This window comes from Carcharodon carcharias, chromosome 8, assembly GCF_017639515.1.
Source record: "Carcharodon carcharias isolate sCarCar2 chromosome 8, sCarCar2.pri, whole genome shotgun sequence".
Lineage (NCBI taxonomy): Eukaryota > Metazoa > Chordata > Chondrichthyes > Lamniformes > Lamnidae > Carcharodon > Carcharodon carcharias.
Genome location: NC_054474.1, coordinates 83,086,465 through 83,110,783, shown reverse-complemented (window position 1 = coordinate 83,110,783; position 24,319 = coordinate 83,086,465). Strand labels below are relative to the sequence as shown.

Here is a 24,319-nt window from a genome sequence, read left to right as displayed (position 1 = left end):
CCATTACTGTCACCGTTTTCATCTGCTGTAGTTCTAAAAATGTGGGTGAGCAACTTCTCACCTTCACTTTACTGAAGGCAGCTGCTTAATTTGACACATACTTCATAGTTTGCACTGTCCTCAATTACTGACATTGGCTGTTATAGAATGCAGCAGACTTGGGGAGACCTGTGTGCCTCAGCTGCACTCTTACAGTATAAAGCAGAAAAACTGCAGCCCGTTTTATAAAAATGGAACTAAGAGACACATTCCTTAACACTGTTTATTTGAGTCACAATGATGAAAGATGAAAACGTTATTTGTATAAACCAGCAAGTTAACCAGAGTCATTGTGTGCTTGGATAATGTGACACTGAGCAATCACTAAGTTAAAGGTAATGTATATTGAAGTGGAAGTGACTTTTTTTGCTGTGGGCAATAGATGACATTAAGATAATTTTCACCCAAAATGGTGATTGACATGATGTTGAGTGCAACAAAATACTCAGCCAGTTCAAATCACCTCTAGCTGGAGTATTGCAATATTTGTTTAGAAGAGGCCATTTCAATCCAGAAGATTATTCATTCTGGCTGAACAACTTGTTTCCTTCAACTGAGTTCTAAACAAACACAATTGATTGGCTGAATAGGCTGGCAAATATGGCTATCACCTTTAGCAGTGCAATTATAAGCTGATAAAACAACTGACTTTACCTCAGTAACCTGAGGTATTTGCTGTGTTGTTTCTGAATAAATAAAGATTGACTGACACAATGTAAAGCTAACTGGAGAGGAATTAGCCCAAGCTATCCACAACTCCAAACATGTGGCACTCAGCCCTCAGGAAGAATGTGGCCGTATGTGGCAGAACCACCTGGGTTGCCTTGAGTTAAGGCAGCGTATCTTTTAAATGTCAGCTCCGATTGCTGAAAATCTCTGATAAATCATGACAGCCAAGATAAAGAAAGAAGCCTGTTAACTAAAATTGCCTTAAATTCACTGTGACCTAATTCCTTAAGCAGGTTTGAATTCCAGTGTAACTGGTAACCTATTGCCCTACTTGCATGAATCATTCAACAGTTCTGCTTTGGGTTTACTTCTGTTACTTTTAACTCACAAGCTCAGTTTGTACTTGGAAAAAGTAAGCCACAAAATGGATTGCTCATGTTCACAGACCATAATTTATGCCTAGTAACCTATTTCTAATCTAATATAGTTTGATATATTATTTGAGGTGTGAATGTGTCAAAACAGGGCCTTAGTGATTACACCTCAAAAGTAATTAATTGGCTGTAAAGTGTTTTGGCATGTCCTACGGATGTAAAAGGCATTGTATAAATATGAATTGTTTTTTTTTAACCTGCTGTTTCATCAATCTTTTTCTCCCTTTCAACCCAAAAAGAAATATGATAGTAAATGTTGAAAATTTCAAATTGCCTTACCTATCATGCATGCCCACTTCCTTAGGTTGTATTGGGAATGTTAAAAAGGGCACACAGCATGGAGTATTCCCAAAGTGATACAAACATCCCATGGGATGACAAAGGTCATTGATAATGCAGCATAAAACAAGATACAGAAATAGAGTTATTGAGAAACATACACCCGAATAGCTAGTAACGTCCAGACCATTTTTTATCCATGAAGTAGCACCTCAAGTTCCTCCTCAGGAGATGTGCAGAAAAATCTTTTCTGAAAAACATCTTCCGTGGACTTGCCGCTGTGGGTTTGCACTTGTCATGTGAATAGCATTGTGTTCAGCCACGCTTAAATCGTACTTCTGTGTGTGGATGCACCACTGCTCTTCCAGTCAATTTGAGGAAAGGCAAGGCTAACAGAAGGGCATTTATTCAGAAGATGGCAGCACTGAAATGAAAGTTGTAATTTAGGATAGGTGGAACTACCTGCAGACTGAGCGTTAGACTCTGTGTCAGAGAGATACTGATTCACTTCCTCGGATTTTGGGAAAGGTGTAACTGGAGAGTAAGGATATTCTTCAGTCTGGTAGCCTTAATCCATCTGGCCTCTTTAAACATTTTAGACCTTCTTGTTAGTATTGAATTATGTACATAGGAACATATGAATTAGGAGCAGGCGTAGGCCACTCAGCCCCTCGAGCCTGCTCTGCCATTCAATTAGATCATGATTGATCTGTTTGTGGCCTCAACTCCACATTCCCTTCTACCCCCTATTAATTATTGAATAGAATTATCAAATGAAATTATGTAAACTTTTAAGAAAAAAATGAACTACTGGACCTGGTAGTATAAAGGCATTATACAGTGGATGCTGCAGATCTGAAATAAGAATAGAAAGTGCTGGAAAAACTCAGCACGTCTCGCAGCATCTGTGGAGAGTAAAACAGAGTTAACATTTTGAGTCCAATATGACTCCTCTTCAGAACCCTTTACTGGGTACACTGGTGCTTGTAGATTTGACTGTAGCATGTCCCCGCATGCAGGACATTACTGATTTTGAAAAATATTGGTATCACATTTCTAGATACATATCAAAAACCAACTAAGAACCTTTTTGATTAATTTGTAAAACATACCTACCTTCACAAAAAATTTTATTCTCACCCAATCACTGTTGACGGGTAAGATTTTCAAAAGTGGGATCAGGAACTCGACACCCAGATGCTTTTTGGGTCCCAACACCGCACCTCACCTAATTCACTCTCGAGCAGCTTTTTTTAAATTCAAATGACCCAATCAGCCAAGAGACATCCTCAGCACCCAGTTAAAGGCATCAAGAGGGTACAGAAGGTGGAGCTGCATGCCTGGCGGCAGCAGCAAGAGCAGGAGGCAGCTATGTTGGAGGCAGGACTGCCACTGTATTGCCAAAGAGAGCAGGCAGCTTCTTGGAGGGCCAGCAGTGCCAACAGGGCTGGAAGCAGCCAGGAAGGGATGCCCAGCACTTACACTGGTGCAGGTTGGTCTCAGAAAAAAAACAGGTAAAAAAACCAAGACTGATAAATTTTGGCCCTGCAACGAACCTGACAACTGTGTACTGAGTACACCAGACTGTTTGGCTTTGCAGCAATAAAGTTCAAAAATTGCATTTTGCACTGGACAAGCCCGCAAAAAAACTTAAGGAGATTGAGGGGCTGATAATTGGCTGCAAGCAGGTCTCCCATTCCCTCCCTCATCCCACACCCTCCCCCCCACCCCGCAAATCTGGCAGGCCTATGAAAATTGCATTCTGTCCTGGAGGCATCAGGCAACTAGCGGGATAGCAGTTTTCAAATCCCACCAGCACTGGGTCCGGACCCCCATAGCCCTTTGAAAACCTGGACCAATGTGTCTCATTTTTAATTTTTGATTGGTGCACTGGGCTTGGAATGCCCCACAGGTTCTCAACAGGTTAAAAGTCTTTTGAATACTTACACACCACAGAAGCAAACAGAAACCTTCATTTGTGTATGTGTTCAAACTAATGTAATGAAATAACGAAAATATCTTGGAGCCATCTTCTAATAATGTTAACAGTGGAAATCTTGTGAACTTTTAAATTCTATACAGCCAGGCTAGAGTGATGTAGCACTGATGCCCCCAATGTTTTTTTCTATGAAGCAGTTCTTAGTTCTGAATTGACCTGTCCTTTATAATGTGTAATATCTTTGTGAAACTGGCCACTACAATCTTGATACTCTGCAATCAAAACTCCACCAAAATTAATTGGTTATCAATTATGTAGCAGGACTGATAATTAAGTCAAAATTTCCCTGAAGCCTTGTAAATGAAGGGAATTCAAATGATTAGAACAGAGAAGAATTTTGACTTGCACAAAAAAAATCACTTGAACAGAGTTAAAATCAGACCCATTAACACGTTGCAGTAAAAGGAAACAGAACATTATTTGATGCCTTACATTATAAAACTTGGAATAATTAGAAAACTGTCTCTTTCAATATGGCCTTGGATGAGACTTGGTCATATATTTGAAACACATTTGTTGAAATTGGTCTTCTTAAGATCCTGATGGAATGATTCATCAGTTGCAGATTTTTGGTATGTGCGTGCTAATCAAATGTTGTGTGAGGTAATATCCCAAACAGTTTGAAAAGAGTTGTGCTGTTTTTTTTTGTTCAACTCAGTTGACATTGATATGGATCGCAGAATCAATGGATTTAAAGGCACTTTGGAGTTCAGCCTGATCTCTGAAATGTACCATGACTGTGTCCTACATCTTAGCAGTATTACAGCACAGGCATTTCTACTTTACCACCACTCATGCACCAGATAGCAGAAAAATACATATGACAAACCTATCATTGTTCTTGGCCCTTTTATGTGGTTGAATTATCAATGTACTCCAGGAATTTTGTATGAATTTAATAGAATTTAAAATCCTATTAAATTAATGATATGTTGAATGATACTAGCATTAATAAGTTTGATTTTGACTGGCCTTTGCGTAATTCATTGTGTCTTGCATTCTCCCAGCTCAGGGAAAATCATGGTGAGAAACTGTGTGAGCATGTTCTGTGGGAGCAATGTTATTTATTGACACAGAAAATAGCCCCTGCAGATTGTTTGTCCTGTTTATCTTCAGTTTGCTTTGGGCTCTGATCTAGCTGTGAGGTATGATAAACCCAAGAGACTGAGGGGGGAGGGTGAGGAGGGCTGTTTTTGTGGTGGTTGAAAGTTGTGTGGATGGGAAAAGCTTGCAGAAATAATGCCACAGAAACATTCTGTCATTGGCTGGGTGACAAAACCTGGATTATATTGATGAACAGTTTACTTTGAGCCAAAACAAAAACAGAATTACCTGGAAAAACTCAGCAGGTCTGGCAGCATCGGCGGAGAAGAAAAGAGTTGACGTTTTGAGTCCTCATGACCCTTCGACAGAACTTGAGTTCGAGTCCAAGAAAGAGTTGAAATATAAGCTGGTTTAAGGTGTGTGTGTGTGTGTGTGTGTGTGTGTGTGTGTGGGGGGGGGGGGGGGGGGGGTAGAGAGAGAGAGAGAGAGAGAGAAGTGCAGGGGGTTGGTGTGGTTGTAGGGTCAAACAAGCAGTGAAAGAAGCAGATCATCAAAAGATGTCACAAACAACAGAGCAAAAAAACACATAGGTATTAAAGTTGGTGATATTATCTAAACGAATGTGCTAATTAAGAATGGATGGTAGGGCATTCAAGGTATAGCTCTAGTGGGGGTGGGGAGAGCATAAAAGATTTAAAAATATTTAAAAATAATGGAAATAGGTGGGAAAAGAAAAATCTATATAATTTATTGGAAAAAAAAACAAAAGGAAGGGGGAAACAGAAAGGGGGTGGGGATGGAGGAGGGAGCTCAAGACCTAAAGTTGTTGAATTCAATATTCAGTCCGGAAGGCTGTAAAGTGCCTAGTCGGAAGATGAGGTATTGTTCCTCCAGTTTGCGTTGGACTTCACTGGAACAATGCAGCAAGCCAAGGACAGACATGTGGGCAAGAGAGCAGGGTGGAGTGTTAAAATGGCAAGCGACAGGGTGGTTTGGGTCACTCTTGCGGACAGACCGCAGGTGTTCTGCAAAGCTGTCGCCCAGTATACGTTTGGTCTCTCTAATGTAGAGGAGACCACATTGGGAGCAACGAATGCAGTAGACTAAGTTGGGGGAAATGCAAGTGAAATGCTGCTTCACTTGAAAGGAGTGTTTGGGCCCTTGGACGGTGAGGAGAGAGGAAGTGAAGGGGCAGGTGTTGCATCTTTTGCGTGGGCATGGGGTGGTGCCATAGGAGGGGGTTGAGGAGTAGGGGGTGATGGAAGAGTGGACCAGGGTGTCCCGGAGGGAGCGATCCCTACGGAATGCCGATAGGGGGGGTGAAGGGAAGATGTCTTTGGTGGTGGGATCATGCTGGAGTTGGCGGAAATAGCGGAGGATGATCTTTTGAATGCGGAGGCTGGTGGGGTGATAAGTGAGGACAAGGGGGACCCTATCATGTTTCTGGGAGGGAGGAGAAGGCGTGAGGGCAGATGCGCGGGAGATGGGCTGGACATGGTTGAGGGCCCTGTCAACGACCGTGGGTGGAAAACCTCGGTTAAGGAAGAAGGAGGACATGTCAGAGGAACTGTTTTTGAAGGTAGCATCATTGGAACAGATGCGACGGAGGCGAAGGAACTGAGAGAATGGGATAGAGTCCTTACAGGAAGCGGGGTGTGAGGAGCTGTAGACGAGGTAGTTGTGGGAGTCGGTGGGTTTGTAATGGATATTGGTGGACAGTCTATCACCAGAGATTGAGACAGAGAGGTCAAGGAAGGGAAGGGAAGTGTCAGAGATGGACCACGTGAAAATGATGGAGGAGTGGAGATTGGAAGCAAAATTAATAAATTTTTCCAAGTCCCGACGAGAGCATGAAGCAGCACCAAAGTAATCATCGATGTACCGGAGAAAGAGTTGTGGAAGGGGGCTGGAGTAGGACTGGAACAAGGAATGTTGCACATACCCCATAAAGAGACAGGCATAGCTGGGGCCCATGTGGGTACCCATAGCCACACCTTTTATTTGGAGGAAGTGTGAGGAGTTGAAGGAGAAATTGTTCAGTGTGAGAACAAGTTCAGCCAGAGGAGAGTGGTGGTGGATGGGGATTGTTCGGGCCTCTGTTCGAGGAAGAAGTTAAGGGCCCTCAGACCATCCTTGTGGGGGATGGAGGTGTAGAAGGATTGGACGTCCATGGTGAAGAGGAAGCGGTTGGGGCCAGGGAACTGGAAATTGTTGATGCGACGTAAGGTGTCAGAGGAATCACGGGTGTAGGTGGGAAGGGACTGGACAAGGGGAGAGAGAAGGGAATCCGGACTGAATATTAAATTCAACAACTTTAGGTCTTGAGCTCCCTCCTCCATCCCCACCCCCTTTCTGTTTCCCCCTTCCTTTTGTTTTTTTTTCCAATAAATTATATAGATTTTTCTTTTCCCACCTATTTCCATTATTTTTAAATATTTTTAAATCTTTTATGCTCTCCCCACCCCCACTAGAGCTATACCTTGAGTGCCCTACCATCCATTCTTAATTAGCACATTCGTTTAGATAATATCACCAACTTTAACACCTATGTGTTTTTTTGTTCTGTTGTTTGTGACATCTTTTGATGATCTGCTTCTATCACTGCTTGTTTGTCCCTACAACCACACCAACCCCCTCGACTTCTCTCTCTCTCTCTCTCTCTCTCTCCCCCCCACCCCCCCACACACCTTAAACCAGCTTATATTTCAATTCTTTCTTGGACTCGAACTCAAGTTCTGTCGAAGGGTCATGAGGACTCGAAACGTCAACTCTTTTCTTCTCTGCCGATGCTGCCAGACCTGCTGAGTTTTTCCAGGTAATTCTGTTTTTGTTTTGGATTTCCAGCATCTGCAGTTTTTTTGTTTTTATTTTTTTGTTTTTATTACTTTTAGCCAAATTACTTAAAAAAGTAATAAACAAAATGGTGCAGTGAATTATATTGGACATTTTTATACCTACAAGATATAAATGCCAGTTGAACACTGAACTCAAATACCAATGTCAAAAGAGTACCAGTTTATTGGATTCAAGTCAGTCTTGTCATAAGGCATCAGTAAAGTTTCCTAGTGGACAATAAACTTAGGCAAAGCTAAGCAATCCCACCACCAACACATTGGATCTGTAGTCCTGCCTCATCCATTCATGAATGATGGTGGAGAATTAAGCAATTAACAGGAGGGGAAGGCTCCATGAACATCCCCCTCCTCAATGGTGGCAGAACCCAGCATGTGAATGCAAAAGAGAGCACTGAGCATTTACAATCACCTTCAGCCAGAAGTGCCCAATGGATGATGTTAATTATATAATAATTAGTTCTGTTGAAGAGTCATACGGACTCGAAACATTAACTGTGTTCCTCTCTGCAGATGCTGCCAGACCTGCTGAGTTTTTCCAGGTATTTTTGTTTTTGTTTTGGATTTCCAGTATCTGCAGTTTTTTTGCTTTTATCTTAATTATATATTAATTGAATGTTTAATTAAGATACTGGACACTAAATGGGATCTACCCCTGCTCATATATATATAGTTGCAATCGGAAACTGTGGTTGTTGGATTTAGAGGTGCATGTTTGCAATCTGTACCTCTGTAAAAAATATTGTTATACAACAACAGCTTACATTTATACAGAACATTGAAAATAATAAAAGGTCCCAAGGTACTTCACAGGAACATTATGAAACAAAAAATGACACCAAACAACGTAAGGAGATGTTAGGGCAGATAACCAAAAGCTTGGTCAAAGAGGTAGATTTTAAGCAGTATCTTTAAGGAGGAAAGTGAGGTGAAATGGTGGAGAGGCTTATGGAGAAAATTTTAGTACATAGGGCTTAGGCAGCTGAAGGCAAGGCCACTAATGGTGGAGTCAGAGTGATGGACCATCCTGGGTTTTCCAGGACTGTTCTGTAATTTTGGCTTCTACCTCCCAGGTCAAACCTTCACAGGAAACATTTTGTCCTGGATTTCTTCTGTTCTGGATTTCTACTGCAGGCACTAGGGCTCGGTGAGGTTGATGGTGTCCGTTCGGGGCTGTCCTGTGGTTGTTGAGTGGTAGGGTCTGAGTCAGCAGCCAGAGTGGGCCTGGGTCCCCCCTCCACCGCTGCTGTCACCATGTCAATAACACCCCTATTGCTCTGAAGAACTCACCAGCACCCCCACAATCTGCTGCCCATGTTCTCAAGGACTCACTAGCATGATTCACCCCCCACTCACCACCCCTGCCCCATGCACCTGCTCCCAGGTTTCATAAGTGCCCCCTTGTCAAAGAGTTACTTATTTATTTCATCCAGAGTTTGTCACCCTGGCTGGCACCTTTAAAATTGGGTATCCTCAAGTGGTCAGAATTAGATGAGTGTAGATATCTTCGAGGGTTGTGGGGCTGGAGAATATTACAGAGATAGAGAGGAGCGGTGAGGGACTTGAAAACAAGAATGAGAATTTTCAAGTCAAGACCTTGCTTGAACAGAAGCTGGTGTACATGTAAAGATTAGGCTCCAGTTCTATCGTTCACCACGTGGCTATCTGAATAGTAACAGACGATCCATGTTGGATCTCCTTCTGTTGCCTGCATTGTCACAGATTTCAACTCGCTTCACTTCATATGATACCAAGAAATGGCTGAAGGCACTGGATACTGCATGGTTTGTGAGACCTGACAACATCCCGGCTATAGTACTCCAGAGCTAGTTATGCTTCCCTAGCCAAGCTGTTCTAATGCACTGGCATCTACCGGACAAAGTGGAAAATTGGCCAGGCATGTCCTGTCCACAAAAAAAGAACAAATCCAATCTGGCCAAATGCTGACTCATCAGCCTATTCTCAATTATCAGCAAACTGATGGAAGGTATATTTGACATTGCTGTCAAATGGCACTTAGTCACCAATAACCTGCTCATTGTTGCCCAGTTTGGGCTCCACAAGGACCAGTCAGCTTGAGACATCTTTACAACCTCGGTCCAAACAACAAAAAAGCTGAAATCCAGAGGTGAGATGAGAACGACTGCCCTAGCCACCAAGACAGCATTTCAGGTGTGGAATACAGAGAGATTGTTTCCTCCTGTAGGGAAAAGCATAGCTAAAGGCCATCAATATAGAATAATTACCAAAAATTGCAATAGGGAATCCAGAAGAAAATTCTTTACTCAAAGAGTGGTGCGAACATCAAACTTGCTATCTAAGGAGTGCTTGAATTGAGTTGTTTGGATGCATTTAAGGGGGAGAAGGGAATAGAGAGTTAAGATGATCAATTTAGATGAGGAAAGATGGGAGGAAGCTCAAATAGAGCATAAACACTGGCATGGACTGCTTGGACTGAATGATCTGTTTCCATGCAGTATATCCTATGTAATCCTATGTATGCATGGGAACACCACCACCTGAGATTCCCCTAAGCCACACACCATCTTGGAAATGTATTGCCATTATTTTTTCATCAAATCCTGGAACTCCTTAATAGCAGTGTGGGAGTACCTTCAACAACAATGCCACATCCCATGAAGGATTTTTTAAAATGTCAAATTTTTATATAATGTTCACTTAAGTTTGAAAAATAGCCTTCCAAAATTAAGTTGTGAATTGAAAGATCATTTTCTGCAAAGAGCAGCCTAGGAGGAACTACTAATGGTTACAGGCATAGTGGTAGAAACAATCTGAGGCATTGAATTATTAAAGCAGTTGGCTTAAATACAATTTTTCTTTTTACTGGATGTGTATATATCAAGAAATCAGAGGGTCAGCATTCCATATGTTCTTTTGTTGATTTTGTCCATCTCTGCACTTGTTGTCCACTCACCTAACACTGAACTTCTCCTCATGCCTTTGTCCCTCCCCCTCACCATTACCAGCTTCTTCCGGCGTTGGCTTTTAGAATTTTGTAACTGAATTTTCTCCAACCTTCCATCTCCCTGCCTTGCTTTCAAAAACCTCTCTTTTCAACTGTATTTATGGTTCTCTATCCCAGTATCTCAATTCCCTTCTCCTTTCCTCACGCATACTCCCCTTCATATCCATTTTTTTCATCATTTGAAAATGATTGAGGCATCTTTCTGTATCTGTGGAGCATTATAAATGATATTTTAATTGCAGTTGCACAGGTTACTACTGGAGTTTACGCTAGGAAATATAATTGTCTAGCAGGATAATTGAGGAACATCCTTTTCATTCTTTAGTGGTGGAGCAGCTGATCCCAGAGCTGAGTCTCTTACTGAAATTATTGGACCACGAGTACCTGAGTGCCACCACCAGAGAGAAGACGATAACAGTGAGCAGCATGTTGCAGCGACTTCAACCAACCTCTGGTCAGTGATATAAATCAAATTACTTTACTCCCATGTCAATTCATTGAGTTCTAACTAAAACAAAGCCTTGTTGGGACAACGCTTTAGTTTATGAAATATTAAGTTTTGTTCACAGTTGTATTTTTCTTAACTTAGTTGCTTACTTGCCACCTCATTTATTCCTTCATCTGGGGAGGGGGTGCATAATAATCCCAATTTCATCACGGCTACTGCTACTGTGTGGCTGACTAACAGAAGGTGTCCTTTATTGGGGTTAATTCCCAAAGTTGAAATCCCTAGTCCCTAATGGGCATGATTGTACAACACAAACTCTTCCAGAATTGGCATTAATTGTCAAGCTTATCCAGGTGTTAAAAAATGGAAAAAAAAATGTCACACTTGTACAGTAGGAGGTGCTCTTCTAAGGCTAAGGCTGAGGCCTGTAGTTGGTACATTAAAGGGTGTTCTGCAATACATACTGAGGGATGTTGTTGGGCCAGAATAGAGGCAGCTTTATTGTACTTCTAGCTATGTTTTACGCAACCTCAGATTGCACAATTCTACACATAATGCTTAAAATACAAAGTGTTCTATTCTTTTTACTAGCATTCCTCACTAATTAGGCTGTAAGGTAGTGTTCATAGGATCATAGGAAATCTACAGCACAGGAGGAAGTCATTTGGCCCAATGTTCCCGTGCTGATCGACAAAAGGCTACCCAGCCTGATCTCAGCCTCCTGTACTTGGTCCGTAGCCCTGCAGGTTGCAGCTCTTCAGGTAGTTGTGTTTCTTCTGAACATTTTCAATCATTTCCTTCCTAAAATGGTGTCTTCTTTCGTAATAAGAATATTTGAAATTCCATTTTGCCATTTGTAGCCAATGGTGCATTACTGTCCAATTATTAAATTTGGTTATATATCAAGAATCCTTATAGCTGTAGCCGTGTAATGATGATAAGTTCATTCAACAGTTGTACTATATCTGGCTGTCCATGGCCTCACAATATAAAACAGAACAATTAGCCTTTATCATCTGGAGATGAGCAAAAAGGGAAAACACTTGCTTCAGTTCCTAGAAGAGATTAGAGCAGATTTTTACTGTCTTAACAATTTCCTGACACAATGAGCAAAATGGATTTATAGCTTTGGAGTTTTGCAGTGCAACTGTGATTTGACGACATTGTGCTGCTTCAGGTCTGTTGTGAATTTCAGCTAACCCTTAAAGTGATATCTATGTTGACTACATTTAATTTGTTTCAGAAATATTCAAAGTCAGCTTCATTTACAAAACCGCGATCACTCAGATGATTTACAATAATCTATGTTGGCATGTGGAATTCAATAACACCCAATTGTCAGCTCATGAAATTCCTATGAAACATCCAAAACTGTGAAGCAAGAAATGTAGTTGTACATTTTATCTTTGAATATTGCTGAAAAAAGAGACAAGTCTAAGCTTTTCATCTTACACTCATCAGGACACTAACAGGATGTTGCCGTCAAACCAAAAAGACGTTCTGCCTACCACACATGAGTAATGTGCTATATGAGGTTCAGTGCCTGTGCGATGCTAGTTATATAGGCTGTACGTCCCAAAGACTGGCGGACTGTATCAAACAGCATGTCCCAGCCACTGTTCACAGTAGACAAGGTACAGACCTGAACCAATCAGCCCATGCTTGCAAAACTCAAAGTGTCCAACATTAATTGGACAATTGGACAACATTTGCTGAATAGTCCTCAGTGTGCTAAGAATTACGCTGACAACCAATTTAAGATTGTCAGTTGGGCTTGCAGTGTGGTGTATTTGTGTATAATGGAAACTACATATATTAATACACAGCCCTGTTTTTTGCAGACAGAAAGAACATGTACACACATTACACCTGTTTCAACTAAACAAAATAAGTGACAGTCATTCGCTGACTCATTCCTTAGGGCAATGCCTTGACCAATCAGGGTCAAGCTGCCTGGTTTAAATTTCAAACAATGCTTGGCAGTTACTGTCAGTCACCATCACTGGTGTATTCTCCATGGCAACACCACTTGCCAATCAATCAGCACTCTTTTCGCATACATTATAAATTGTTGTCTTCCCACCATATTGGTATTCTTGCGAAGTGTCCTGATGAGTGCTAGACAAAAAGCTTAGCTATGTCTCTTTCTTCAGAAATACTCAAGTTCTGTATGACCAACAACTATTATCTTTGAGTGTGAGTTGTGTTTGTAAAGAATCTTTTGAGCTGTGTAATACTATTTGATATCTATCATTGATTGTTTTGGTAATTTGGCTGAGTGTTGCATTGTAAGAATAAAGTCATTTTTTAAAAAAGTTATTTAAAAATTTTGTTACGTCAAAAAAGGTATGCTTAATTTTTTAAAAATTAAAATGGCCCATATTTTGCGGCAGTAATGACAGCAAAACTGTCAGCGATCGTTGTCATTACTCCTCTGAAACTGACAGCAACTTCTGGATCTGTACATGTGCAGTTACATGCAGAAATCCAGAAGTCATTGTCAGTGATTCTGCACTTCCCCTGAGGATGCACTATTGAGATTCCCCTCCCCCTCCCCACATCCCCAGCCTGCTGAAAAAAAGTGAAAAAGTTACAACTTATTTTTAATGGCATACTAAGTTCATAATTACTGCAAAACAACCTCACCTGTTCCAAAAGCATAATTTTATATTTGATGACTCAAATTCTTCTATTATGATAAATCCTGCATTTTAAAAAATATAAATTTTTAACAAGTATATGATATTATGTCTCCTACCTTAACGCCATATGCATGTCCCAATCATTTATTTTGCTGTTAAACTTAATTAAAAATTCAAGCTTTCAGTGTTTTTTATTTTTTTTTTGCTGTCTGTTGGAATACTTCATTGTGATTGGTTGCTTATTCTGCCTGATAACGTCCCCTTGACGTGGTGCTAGAAAAAGTGACATCCATAAAGCAGAAATCTGTGTCATAGAGATTGCTAGATCTTTGTTGGCAGCTTTCTTGGAGGTCAACGACGAGTGCCATTACTTTGACATTGACCTAAAAAATCCAGCCCATAAGTTAAAATGTGATTTTCCAATAGCATATTAGTCATAATACATTAAATATATTTCGGGAAAACACTGAATATGAAATGTCAACAATTGCTCATTACCAAGGGCTCACTGAAAAAGGATTTAAAACTTCTTATTGCGCTTTCCAGAAGGATAAAAAACAGAGCTAACAGTTTCCATTCTAGTAACTTTAAATTAAACTATTATAGGCCTGAGCCTGTTGTTGAATGTCACTGTCTTGGAATGGGTTTCTTTTGGAATTCTGATGAAAATTTGGAAGAATCTGCATTAGAACATTGAAAGGGTATTTGTTATGAGGAACTGCTGATCATTGTGTGAAAGCTCCAATGGCTGAAAATAGAAGGGTATAGATTAAGAGAAGCTGTGAATTCAGTGTCCAAATTTTGAATCACTGTTTACATTATCTTGAAATGCTTTAGTCCTTTTCCATTCAAATGTTTCAGCAGTTTTAATTATTTTCACTAGGAATTTGAGGTTGCTTTATGTGACTGATGCTTTACTATCAAATGACTCTCTACCTAGCTGAGCAGAGCTAAGCAGTAATTAGTAAGACTTTGACTTCCTACAGAATAAACAGTGGAGAAGTGACAACATTTTACACAATATGGTTTTCATTTGGAGTTCTACACAGCACATTCTATTTAGACCATTACTTGTAACAGTTTATCAACCATTAGAAATGTAGAACTTGAAGCTTCAAAATGTCTGATCACTTGGTTTCTGCCTTTGTTGTAATTAAATTTCACTGTGCCTCTTTCTTCAGTTCCTGAGACTAATTATATGTACATGAACACGTCTGATTGTCGGAATGGCACAAGCTTCGTGGAATCCTTGTTCGATGAGTTTGGTATGTCAACATCTTTGTCTTAAACAAAAGAAACGTAACTACAAGGCTAATTGTAAATTATTACAATTAAAAGGTTACGTTTTCAATGCTTCTGCCCCTGTAGCACCATCACTGTGGGAAGCTGTAAGAATCTTGTAAAGGCATTATAATGGAAATATAAAGATAGAAATAAAGTATATTACTTTAAGATGAGGACTGAATTATTCTAATTTTTCCACAGTTTTAACTGTGTTTAAGTCACCTAAAAATTACACTGGATCTTGACTCCCCGCAGTCAAAACCACAAGAGTTTGATGAACAGTTTATTTTATACCTATAGAAACAGTCTGAACAGTGGTTCTGTCGTCTAGTCACAGATATGTTGAATAGTTGTTTCAGCCATTAGCCTTTTAACTCATTTGTTACCTCTTCCTTGTGCGAGTAAAAGTAACTTCCTCTCAAGTAAGAGCAGTATTTTTTATGCATTATTATTGGTATCCAAATTTGATAGAAGAAAAGTCCTGGTACACTATAGGCACATTTCGACAAACATTTACTAATTCTTGACCAACAAAGTGCCAAGAAAATCTTACCTAAGAATCTGGCAATGAATGACAATTTATTCAGTTTTAGTGGATTCCAGTGTAATCAGCATCAGCATCGACAGAAGTTTGCTTTTGCGGTACATAGCACAAGATGGATGTCTTCATAGTGCAGTTGTGATATTCTGTCCAATTTTCATCCTGCCTTAACAGCGAAGTAGATAAATGCGTCAATTATGTTATCTGAAATAATAGCACACATCTGAGTTACTGTTGATGAACAATGAGAAAGAACTAGCCAGAGAGAAGTAAAGAGAGACAAGCTCAATTGAATGAAAGTCTAGTGGTTTTTATGTCTTAGTGCTCAAATTTCAACAAACTAAAATCCTGTTGTGCAATATTTTAATACTTTAGCAATCTTTCAAGTCCTTTTAGTAATAATAGCTATAATAATATTTAGCTAACAAACACATTGGGCTGAATTTTGCCATCAGCGAGCAGGGGACGGAGCCCGCTCGCCAATGCGCAAAATGACGCGGGAATGACGCATCCCGCCCCATTTAAATCTTCAGGAAGGTGGGAGCACAGCGAGATCAGTTGTCTGCCCGCTGACCTGTCAATGGCCAATTGAGGCCATTGACAGGATCATTAAAACAATTAAAGGACTTGCCTGTCCAACCTTAAGGTTGGCGGCAGGCCAGGAGCCCCGGTGGGGAATAGAAAAAACATGAAACCTCATCCACTAGCAGAATGAAGTTTCATGTAGGGTTTAATAAAGTTTTAGTGAAATTTATTAACATGTCCCATCTCGTGTGACATTGTCACATGAGGGATATGTGTTAATGTTTTTTTTTCTCTATTTTTAATATTTGTACAACTTTCAGCGATCTCCCTGAGGCAGCACTTAGCCTCAGGGAGATGTGCGTTCTTTTGTGCATTTGGGGAACCCCCTCACGCCCGCACAGGAAACGCATAGCGCTTCCCGCCAGGCATCACACTGGGTGGGCCTTAATTGGCCTGCCCACTCAAAACAGCAAGGGCCTTAGCACTGAGCCCTGTGGAACCCCACTGGAAACAGACTTCCAGTCACAGAAACACCCCTCTACCATCACCCTCTACTTCCTGCCTCTCAGCGAATTTTGGATCTAACATACCACTTTGCCGTGGATCCCATGGGCTCTTACTTTCTTGACCATTCTGCCATGAAGGACCTTATCAAAAACCTTGCTAAAGTCCATGTAGACCACATCAAATGCATTACCCTCATCAACACTCCTGATTACCTCCTCAAAAAATTTGATCAACTTTGTCAAACATGACCTTCCCTTAAGAAATCCATTCTAATTATCCCTGATTAATCCATGTCTCTCCAAGTGTAGATATATTCTGTCCTTCAGAATTCTTTCTTGTAACTTCCCAACCACTGAGTTTGGACTGACTGGCCTGTAATTTCCTGGTCTATCCCTTCCCTCCTTTTTTAATAATGGAACAATGTTGACAGTCCACTAGTCCCCCGACTCCTCACCTGTGGCCAGAGAGGATTTGAAAATTACTGCCAGGGCCCCTGATATCTCTTCCCTTGCCTCCTTCATCAACCTGAGATACATCTCATCCAGGCCCATGGATTTATCCAAATGTAAGGCCCCTAAACCCGCTAGTACCTTCTCTCTCTCTGTTAATTTCCTCTAATATTTCACAGTCCTCCACCCTGATGTCTATACCTGCGTCGTCCTTTTCCATTGTGAAGACCGACGGAAAGTATTCATTGAGGACTGTACCCACGTCTTCCGGGTCCACACACACATTACCTCTATGATCCCTAACTGGCCTTACTTCTTCCTTAGTTATTCACTTGCTCTTTATACATTTTTAAAAAGACCCTTTGGATTTTCCTTTATTCTACCCACCAATGCATTCTCATGCACTCTCTTAGCGTTCCTAGTTTCCTTTTTAAGTTCCCCTCTGCAATTTTTACACCCCTGTAGGGAGTCTGCCGTATTGAGCCCTTGGTATCTGCCATAAGCATCTCTTTTTTTCTTAATCCTACCCTTTATGTCCCTTGACATCCACGGTTCTCCAGACTGGGTCCCTCACCCCCCATTTGTCTTTACGGAAACATATTTGCCCTATACTTTCACTATTGCCTCCTTGAATGCCTCCCACTGTTCTGACAGAGTTTTATCTGCAAGTCGCTGCCCCCAGTCCACTTGGGCCAAACCGTATCTCATCTTAGTAAAATTAGCCTTTCCCCAATTTAGAACTTTTATTCCTGGCCCAACCTTATCCTTTTCCATAACTATTCTAAATCTAACTGAGTTATGGTCATTATCTCCAAAATGCTCCCCTACAGATATGCCTTCCACCTGCCCAGGTTCATTTCCCAATATTAGGTCCAAAACTGCCCCCTCCCTTGTTGGGCTTTCTACGTATTGGCTAAAAAGGTTCTTCTGGATGCAATTTAAGAATTTTGCTTCCTCTCTACCTTGTACGCTAAAACTGTCCCAGTTAATATTTGGGTAGTTAAAATCCCCTACTATTACTGCCTTATTATTCTTACATTTCTCTGACATTTGATTACATATTTGATCCTCTATCTCTCCCTGACTGTTTGGGGACCTATGTACACACCCAATAGTGTTTGCCCCCTTTTGTGTTTTTTACTTCTACCCATTTGGCCTCATTTCATGATCCTTCCAAGATATCATCCCTCCTAACTGCTATAATTCATTCCTTGATCAATATTGTGAACGCCCCCTCCTCTTCTATCCCCTTCTCCATCTCATCTGAATGCCCCATAAACAGGAATGTTGAGCTGCCAATGCTGCCCTTTTAGTCAAGTCTTGGTCATAGCTATGATATCATACTCCACGTGCCCATCTGTGCCCTCAGCTCATCTATCTTATTCCTCAGGCTCCTTGCATTAAACTATATTCCATTTAGCCTTGCTCACTACTTTCTTATCTAGCCTGTGTTTCCTCTGCCCTCCAGACTCACTTGCTGGTGTTTTAACTTCTAATTCCATCTCAGTTTCTCCCCTCTCTGAACTATATTTCAGGATCTCATCCCCCTGCCAATTTATTTGAAATCCACCCCAACAGCATTTGCAAACCTCCCCGCAAGGATGTTGGTCCCGTTCCTGTTCAGATGTAACATGCCCAACTTGTACAGGTCCCACCTCCCCAAGAAACAGTCCCAATGCCCCAGAAATCTATAGCCCTCCCTCCTGCACCATCTCTCTAGTCACGTTTTCATCTGCTCTATCCTTCTGTCCCTATCCTCACTACGTGGCACCATGTGTAATCCAGAGATTACTACCTTTGAAGTCCTGCTTTTCAATTTCCTACCTAACTTCCTAAAGTCTGCTTGCAGGGCCTCATTTCTCTTTCTTCCTATGTCGTTGGTCCAAACATGAACCATGGCCTCTGCCTGTTCACCCTCCCCCTTCAGAATACCCTGCAGCCATTCTGTGACATCCTTGACCCTGGCACCCAGGAGGCAACATACCATCCTGGAGTCATGTCTATGGCCGAGAAGCGCCTGTCTACTCCCCTCACTAACGAATCACCTTCCACTATTGCCCTTCTGCACTTTTTCCTCCCCCCCACCCCTGCACCCCTCAAGCAGCTGGACCACCCACTGTGCCATGGCCTTAGCTCTGGTGGGCCTCCATAGAGGAACCATCACTCTCATCGTTTTCCAAGGCCGAAAAATGGTTTGCGAGCAAGATGCACTCGGGGGATTCCCTCACTACCTGCCGGGTCTCCTTCTCTGTCTGGAGGTCATCCATCCCCTCTCTGCTTGCACTTACTTAAGCTGTGGCATGACCATGTCCTGAAATATGCTATCCACGAATCTCTCAGCCTCCAGCTGCCGCTCAAGCTCCAAGGCCCGGAGCTCGAGTTGCTCAAGTCGGAGGCACCTCTTGCACACGTGGTCATCCAGACCACCAGGAGCATCCAAGATTTCCCACATAGAGCAGGATGTGCAAATCATGGGACTGAGCTCCCCAGACAAATCTTAACTAAATAAAATATGGACCCTTGCTTTTATTTTACCCTTACTCCTACTTGAGTCTTGCTGTTTTAACCTCTCTCCCCCAAAGTCTCACTGTTTTAACCTCTCTGTCCTGAAGTCTCACTATTTTAACCTCTCTGTCCTGAAGTCTCACTGTTTTAACCTCTGTCCCAAAGTCTCTTGTTGGAGATGGTCATTGCCTGGCACTTGTGTGACACGAACATTGCTTGCCACTTGTCAGGCCAAGCCTGTATATTGTCCACGTCTCACTGCATTTGGGCATGGGCTGCTTCAGTATTTGAGGAGTCGCGAATGGTGCTGAACATTATGCAATCATCAGCAAACATCATCACTTCTGACGTTAAAATGGAAGGAAGGTCATTGATGAAGTAGCTGAAGATGGTTGGGCCGAGGACACTACCCTGAGAAACTCCTGCAGTGATGTCCTGGAATAGAGATGATTAACCTCCAACAACCACAACCACCTTCCTTTATGCTAAGTATGACTCCAACCAGTGGAGAGTTTTCCCCCGATTCTCATTGATTCCAGTTTTGCTAGGACTCCTTGATACCACACTCGGTCAAATGCTGCCTTGGGGTCAAGGGCAGTCACTCTCACCTCACCTCTGTGTTTGAACCAAGGCTGTAATGAGGTCAGAAGCTGAATGACCCTGGCAGAACCCAAAACTGAGCATCAGTGAGCAGGTTATTGGTAAGCAAGTGCTGCTTGGTAGCACTGTTGATGACCCCTTCCATTACTTTACTGATGATGATGGGGAATAGTCTGATGGGGTGGTAATTAGCCTGGATTTGTCCTGCTTTTTGTGTACAACACATACCTGGGCATTTTGCACATTGCTGGGTAGATGCCTGTTTTGTGATTGTACTGGAACAGCTTGACTAGGGGATTGGCAAGTTCTGAAGCATGAATTTTCAGTAGTATTGCTAGAATATTGTTAGGGCTCATAGCCCTTGCAGTATCCAGTGCCTTCAGTTATTTCTTGATATCACGTTAGGTGAATCGAATTGGCTGAAGACTGGCGGAGGCCAAGATGGATCATCCATTCAGGACGTCTGGCTGAAGTTTGTTGGGAATGCTTCAGCCTTACCTTTTGCACTAATGTGCTGGACTCCCAATCTTTGAGGATGGGGATATTTGTGGAGCCTCCTCCTCCAGTGAGTTGTTTAATTGTCTACCACCATTCGCGACTGGATGTGGCAGGGCTACGGAGCTTAGAACCACTGTTGTTTGTGGAATCTCGTAGCTTGGTCTATCACTTGCTGCTTATGCTGTTTGGCACACAAGTAGTCCTGTGTTGTAGCTTCACCAGGTTGACACCTCATTTTTAGGATGCCTGGTGCTGCTCTTGGTATGCCTTGCTGCACTCTTTATTGAACCAGGCTTGGTGGTTATGGTAGAGTGGGGGATATGCTGGGCCATGAGGTTACAGATTATGGTTGAGTACAATTTTGCTGCTGCTGATGGCCCACAGCGCCTCATGGTGGCCCAGTCTTGAGTTGTTGGATCTGTTTGAAATCTATCCCATTTAGCAGGTGGTAAGTACCACACAGCATGATGGAGGGTATCCTCAATGTGAAGACAGGACTTCGCCTCCACAGCAACGTGCAGTACCGATACTGTCATGAACGGAAGCATCTGCAACAGGCAGGTTGGTGAGGATGAGGTCAAATATGTTTTTCCCTCTTGTTGGCTCCTTCACCACCTGCCGCAGACCCAGTCTATCAGCTATGTCTTTTAGGACTCGGCCAGCTTGGTCTGCGGTGGTGCTAGCGAGCCACTCTTGGTGACGGATATTGAAGTCCCCCACCCACATTTCATTCTGCGCCCTTGCGAGGTAATCAGCAGGAGGTTTGCTTGCCTATGTTTGACCTGATGCCATGAGACTGCACAGGGGCTGGAGTCGATGTTGAGGACTCCCAGAGCAATGCCCTCTTGATTGTATATCACTGTGCCACTACTTCAGCTTGGTCTGTCCTGCAGTGGGACAGGGCATACTCAGGGATGGTGATGGTGATGTCTGGGGCATGATTTGTAGGGTATGATTCCGTGAGGATGACTATATCTGGCTGTCGCTTGACTAGTCTCCCAATTTTGGCACTAGCCCCCGTTGTTAGGAAGGAGGACTTTGCAGGGTCGACAGGGCTGGATTACCCTTGTCGTTTCCAGTGCCTCGATCGATGCTGGGCGGTCCATCCAGTTTCATTCCTTTTTATTAACTTTGTAGCGATTTAATACAATGGAGTGGTTTGCTAAGCCATTTCAGATGGTACTGAAGAGTCAACCACACTACAGTGGATCTGGATCACATGTAGGCCACACCAGGACATTAGTGAACCAGATGGATTTTTAAGACAACTGACAATGGTTTCATGGTCATCATCAGACTTTAAATTCCAGATTTTTATTGAATTCAAATTCCACTATCTGCTGTGGTGGGATGGGAACCCAGATTCCCAAAGCTTTACCATAGGACCATAAGATGTCGGAACAGAAGTAGGCCATTCGGCCTATCTAGTCTGCTCCACCATTCAAGGAGATCATGGCTGATCTGATAATCCTTGACTCCACTTTCCTGCCTTTTCCCCATAACCCTTGATTCCCTTACTGATTAAAAATCTGTCTGTCTCAGCCTTGAATATACCTAATAGCCCAGCCTCTACAACTCTCTGCCGTAAAGAATTCCACAGATTCACTGCCCTCTGAGAGAAGAAATTCCTCCTCGTCTCTGTCTTTAATGGGCGACCCATTACTCTGAGATTATGCCCTCTGGTCCTGAACTCCCCCAAAAGGTGGAAAGGGGATTACCCTGGGTCTCCGGCTTACTAGTTCAGTGACAATACCACTATGCCACCACTTAAATACATAAGCTTTGTGAAAAAAAACAGTCTCAGCAAAGCTCTTGCCTTGAGATAAGGGTCTGAGTTTTTATAAAGACAAAGTGTGTCTCTGGCTTAGCTAAAATAATGCTGGAGACCCATTTCTGGAAGTCCCACCCCGAATCTGGCACCAACCATTTTTGCTGGTGGGGACACGGGGGCAGGTTGTAGTTTGAATGTCCGTAGTTCACACAGGCAGCTGCACATGTAAAAGTGCAACTGCCTTCAAATGCATCTAATTTTTGTAACTGGTATGTCTAAAATACGACTAGTGGGCTTTAACCCTTTTTGGAAATGGTCTAAAGAGTTCTTTGGAGAGGTAGGGCACTCTTTTGAAGAGGTGGAGTACCCTTTTGGTTGGATCTAGGCACGACTTTGAGAGAGGTCAAGTGCCTGTTTCGATTGTTAAAGTATACATACATGTGTTTAAAATGTGGATAAACACATTGGAACTGAAGGGAACTGTCAAGCTCATTAGAACTGTCAAGCAATCAAGGCATTTAAATTTTCAGGCCTTTAAATATATTTTTAAAAAGCAATTCTGGTGCTTTAAAAAATCTGTGCTTTTTCACTAATATAACAGATCAAAGCAAAATGCTGTGGATTCTGGAAATCTGAAAGAAAACAGGAAATTCTGGAAAAACTCAGGTCTGGCAACATCTGTGGAGAGAGATACAGAGTTAATGTTACAAGCCTTGTTATTTCACTGTCTGTTGACATGAGCTTGAGGGTTATCATTGTAGGATTCATGCTGCATGATTGATTTCACAACATATTATTATCGCAGCAAGGTGTCTGTCAGTTTACAGTTTGTTTGACAGCTCCAAGTGATTATAAAGTCTTTGATGTGGGGCTATGAATTCAAATGCTCATTTTTATAAGGGATTAAGCACTTGAATGAAATGTTTGTTTTTATAAGTGATTGAGCACTTCAAGGAATGTAAATGTAGTGATGTGTTTATATTAATGAGCTTTTTTTAAAATGTTGAAGTCATCGATAGGCACTTAGAACTTTGTTTTATTTTGTCTTCACATGGGTCCTGTGATCTGTCCATGGTGGATACTGATGAGTTCACATAGTGGGGTGTAAGGCAAACGGTGATGGGTAGGGGTATGGGTTGGCATGATTTGGCACTAAGTTTGAATAGTTAGCTATAAAGGACCACAGGGTGGGTAGAGAGGCCTATGATGGCATAAGGACTATAAAGTGCAATGGGGGTGGTAGAGGGGCATAGGTTGGTATGGTATGGAGGGTATCAGGCGCCATGGTGGGGTGGGTGAGGGGAAGATTGTACTGGTTGGCATGGGGAGTGTATGAGGGGGCGAGTGGGGGCTGGAGGGCTGTTTTTGTTTAATTTTGTTTTACAGCTGGGACAAAGTCCCAGATCACTGAGGCGGGCCTTTTGCACAGGCCACCACTGCACTTGATAGCTCCCCTGGCTGTCTCCGAACTCTTTCCAGGAGTGACGTGCCCACTGGAGTGAAAATTAGACCATCCAGGGCACTTTTTCCCAAGCCAGGTTTGTGTGGAGCCAGGACTGTTCCTGACTCTGCACAGCCAACTCCTGAGCAAAAATTCAGGCCAGCGAATCAGCTTTTAATTGCAGACTCCTTTAAGAAAGAAAAATAATTGAGGTAAAACGTTTAAAATTGGATTGACCACTAATTAATGAGCATAATTCAAATCTCAACAGATTGTAATCTATAGATTAAAATGTTAATACTGCTCTAGCTACAAAATCTCTTGCTACTTGTTATTCATAAACTGTTCCAAAATTTACTGTTTACTGTATATTACACCAACATAATACTCTGCATTACATCAAACATTATAAGCTAAGGCCCTCTTATTTGTAGTTAGTTGTATATTGTGCTAGAAAGATTAAGGAATCGAGTTGTTGACTCATGCACTTCAGGAATGGCAATGGAGAGTAGTGGCCTCTACTCTTGCCCACCCTTAATTTCCTCTTTGGTACTAGTTATGTACTCGAGGTGAATTCACAGCATCCCTGCCTAACAGCACTGTGGGTGTACCCACACCACATGAGCTGCAGCGGTTCAAGAAGGCAGCTCACCACCACCTTGTCAAGGGCAACTAGGGATGGGCAATAAATGCTGGCCCTGCCAGCGACGCCCACATCCCGTGAATGAATAAAAAAAACCTGTAAGTTGCTGGGTCGTTGCAGATTGGGGAACAAAATACCTGATACTACTGAAGCTGTTTAAGTC

At 42.1% G+C, this 24,319-nt stretch overlaps 1 protein-coding gene across 4 annotated transcripts in view; it reads left to right on the top strand.

Moving 5' to 3' along the window:
• The window catches only part of afap1l1a (actin filament associated protein 1-like 1a), a 231,724-nt gene that overhangs the window by 110,480 nt on the left and 96,925 nt on the right, over positions 1-24,319 (top strand). For all 4 annotated transcript variants that reach the window (XM_041194165.1, XM_041194166.1, XM_041194167.1 and 1 more), the window contains 2 exons: positions 10,628-10,756; positions 14,574-14,657. In XM_041194165.1, coding sequence (XP_041050099.1) covers positions 10,628-10,756; positions 14,574-14,657 — 213 coding nt within the window. The remainder of the gene's footprint in view (positions 1-10,627; positions 10,757-14,573; positions 14,658-24,319) is intronic.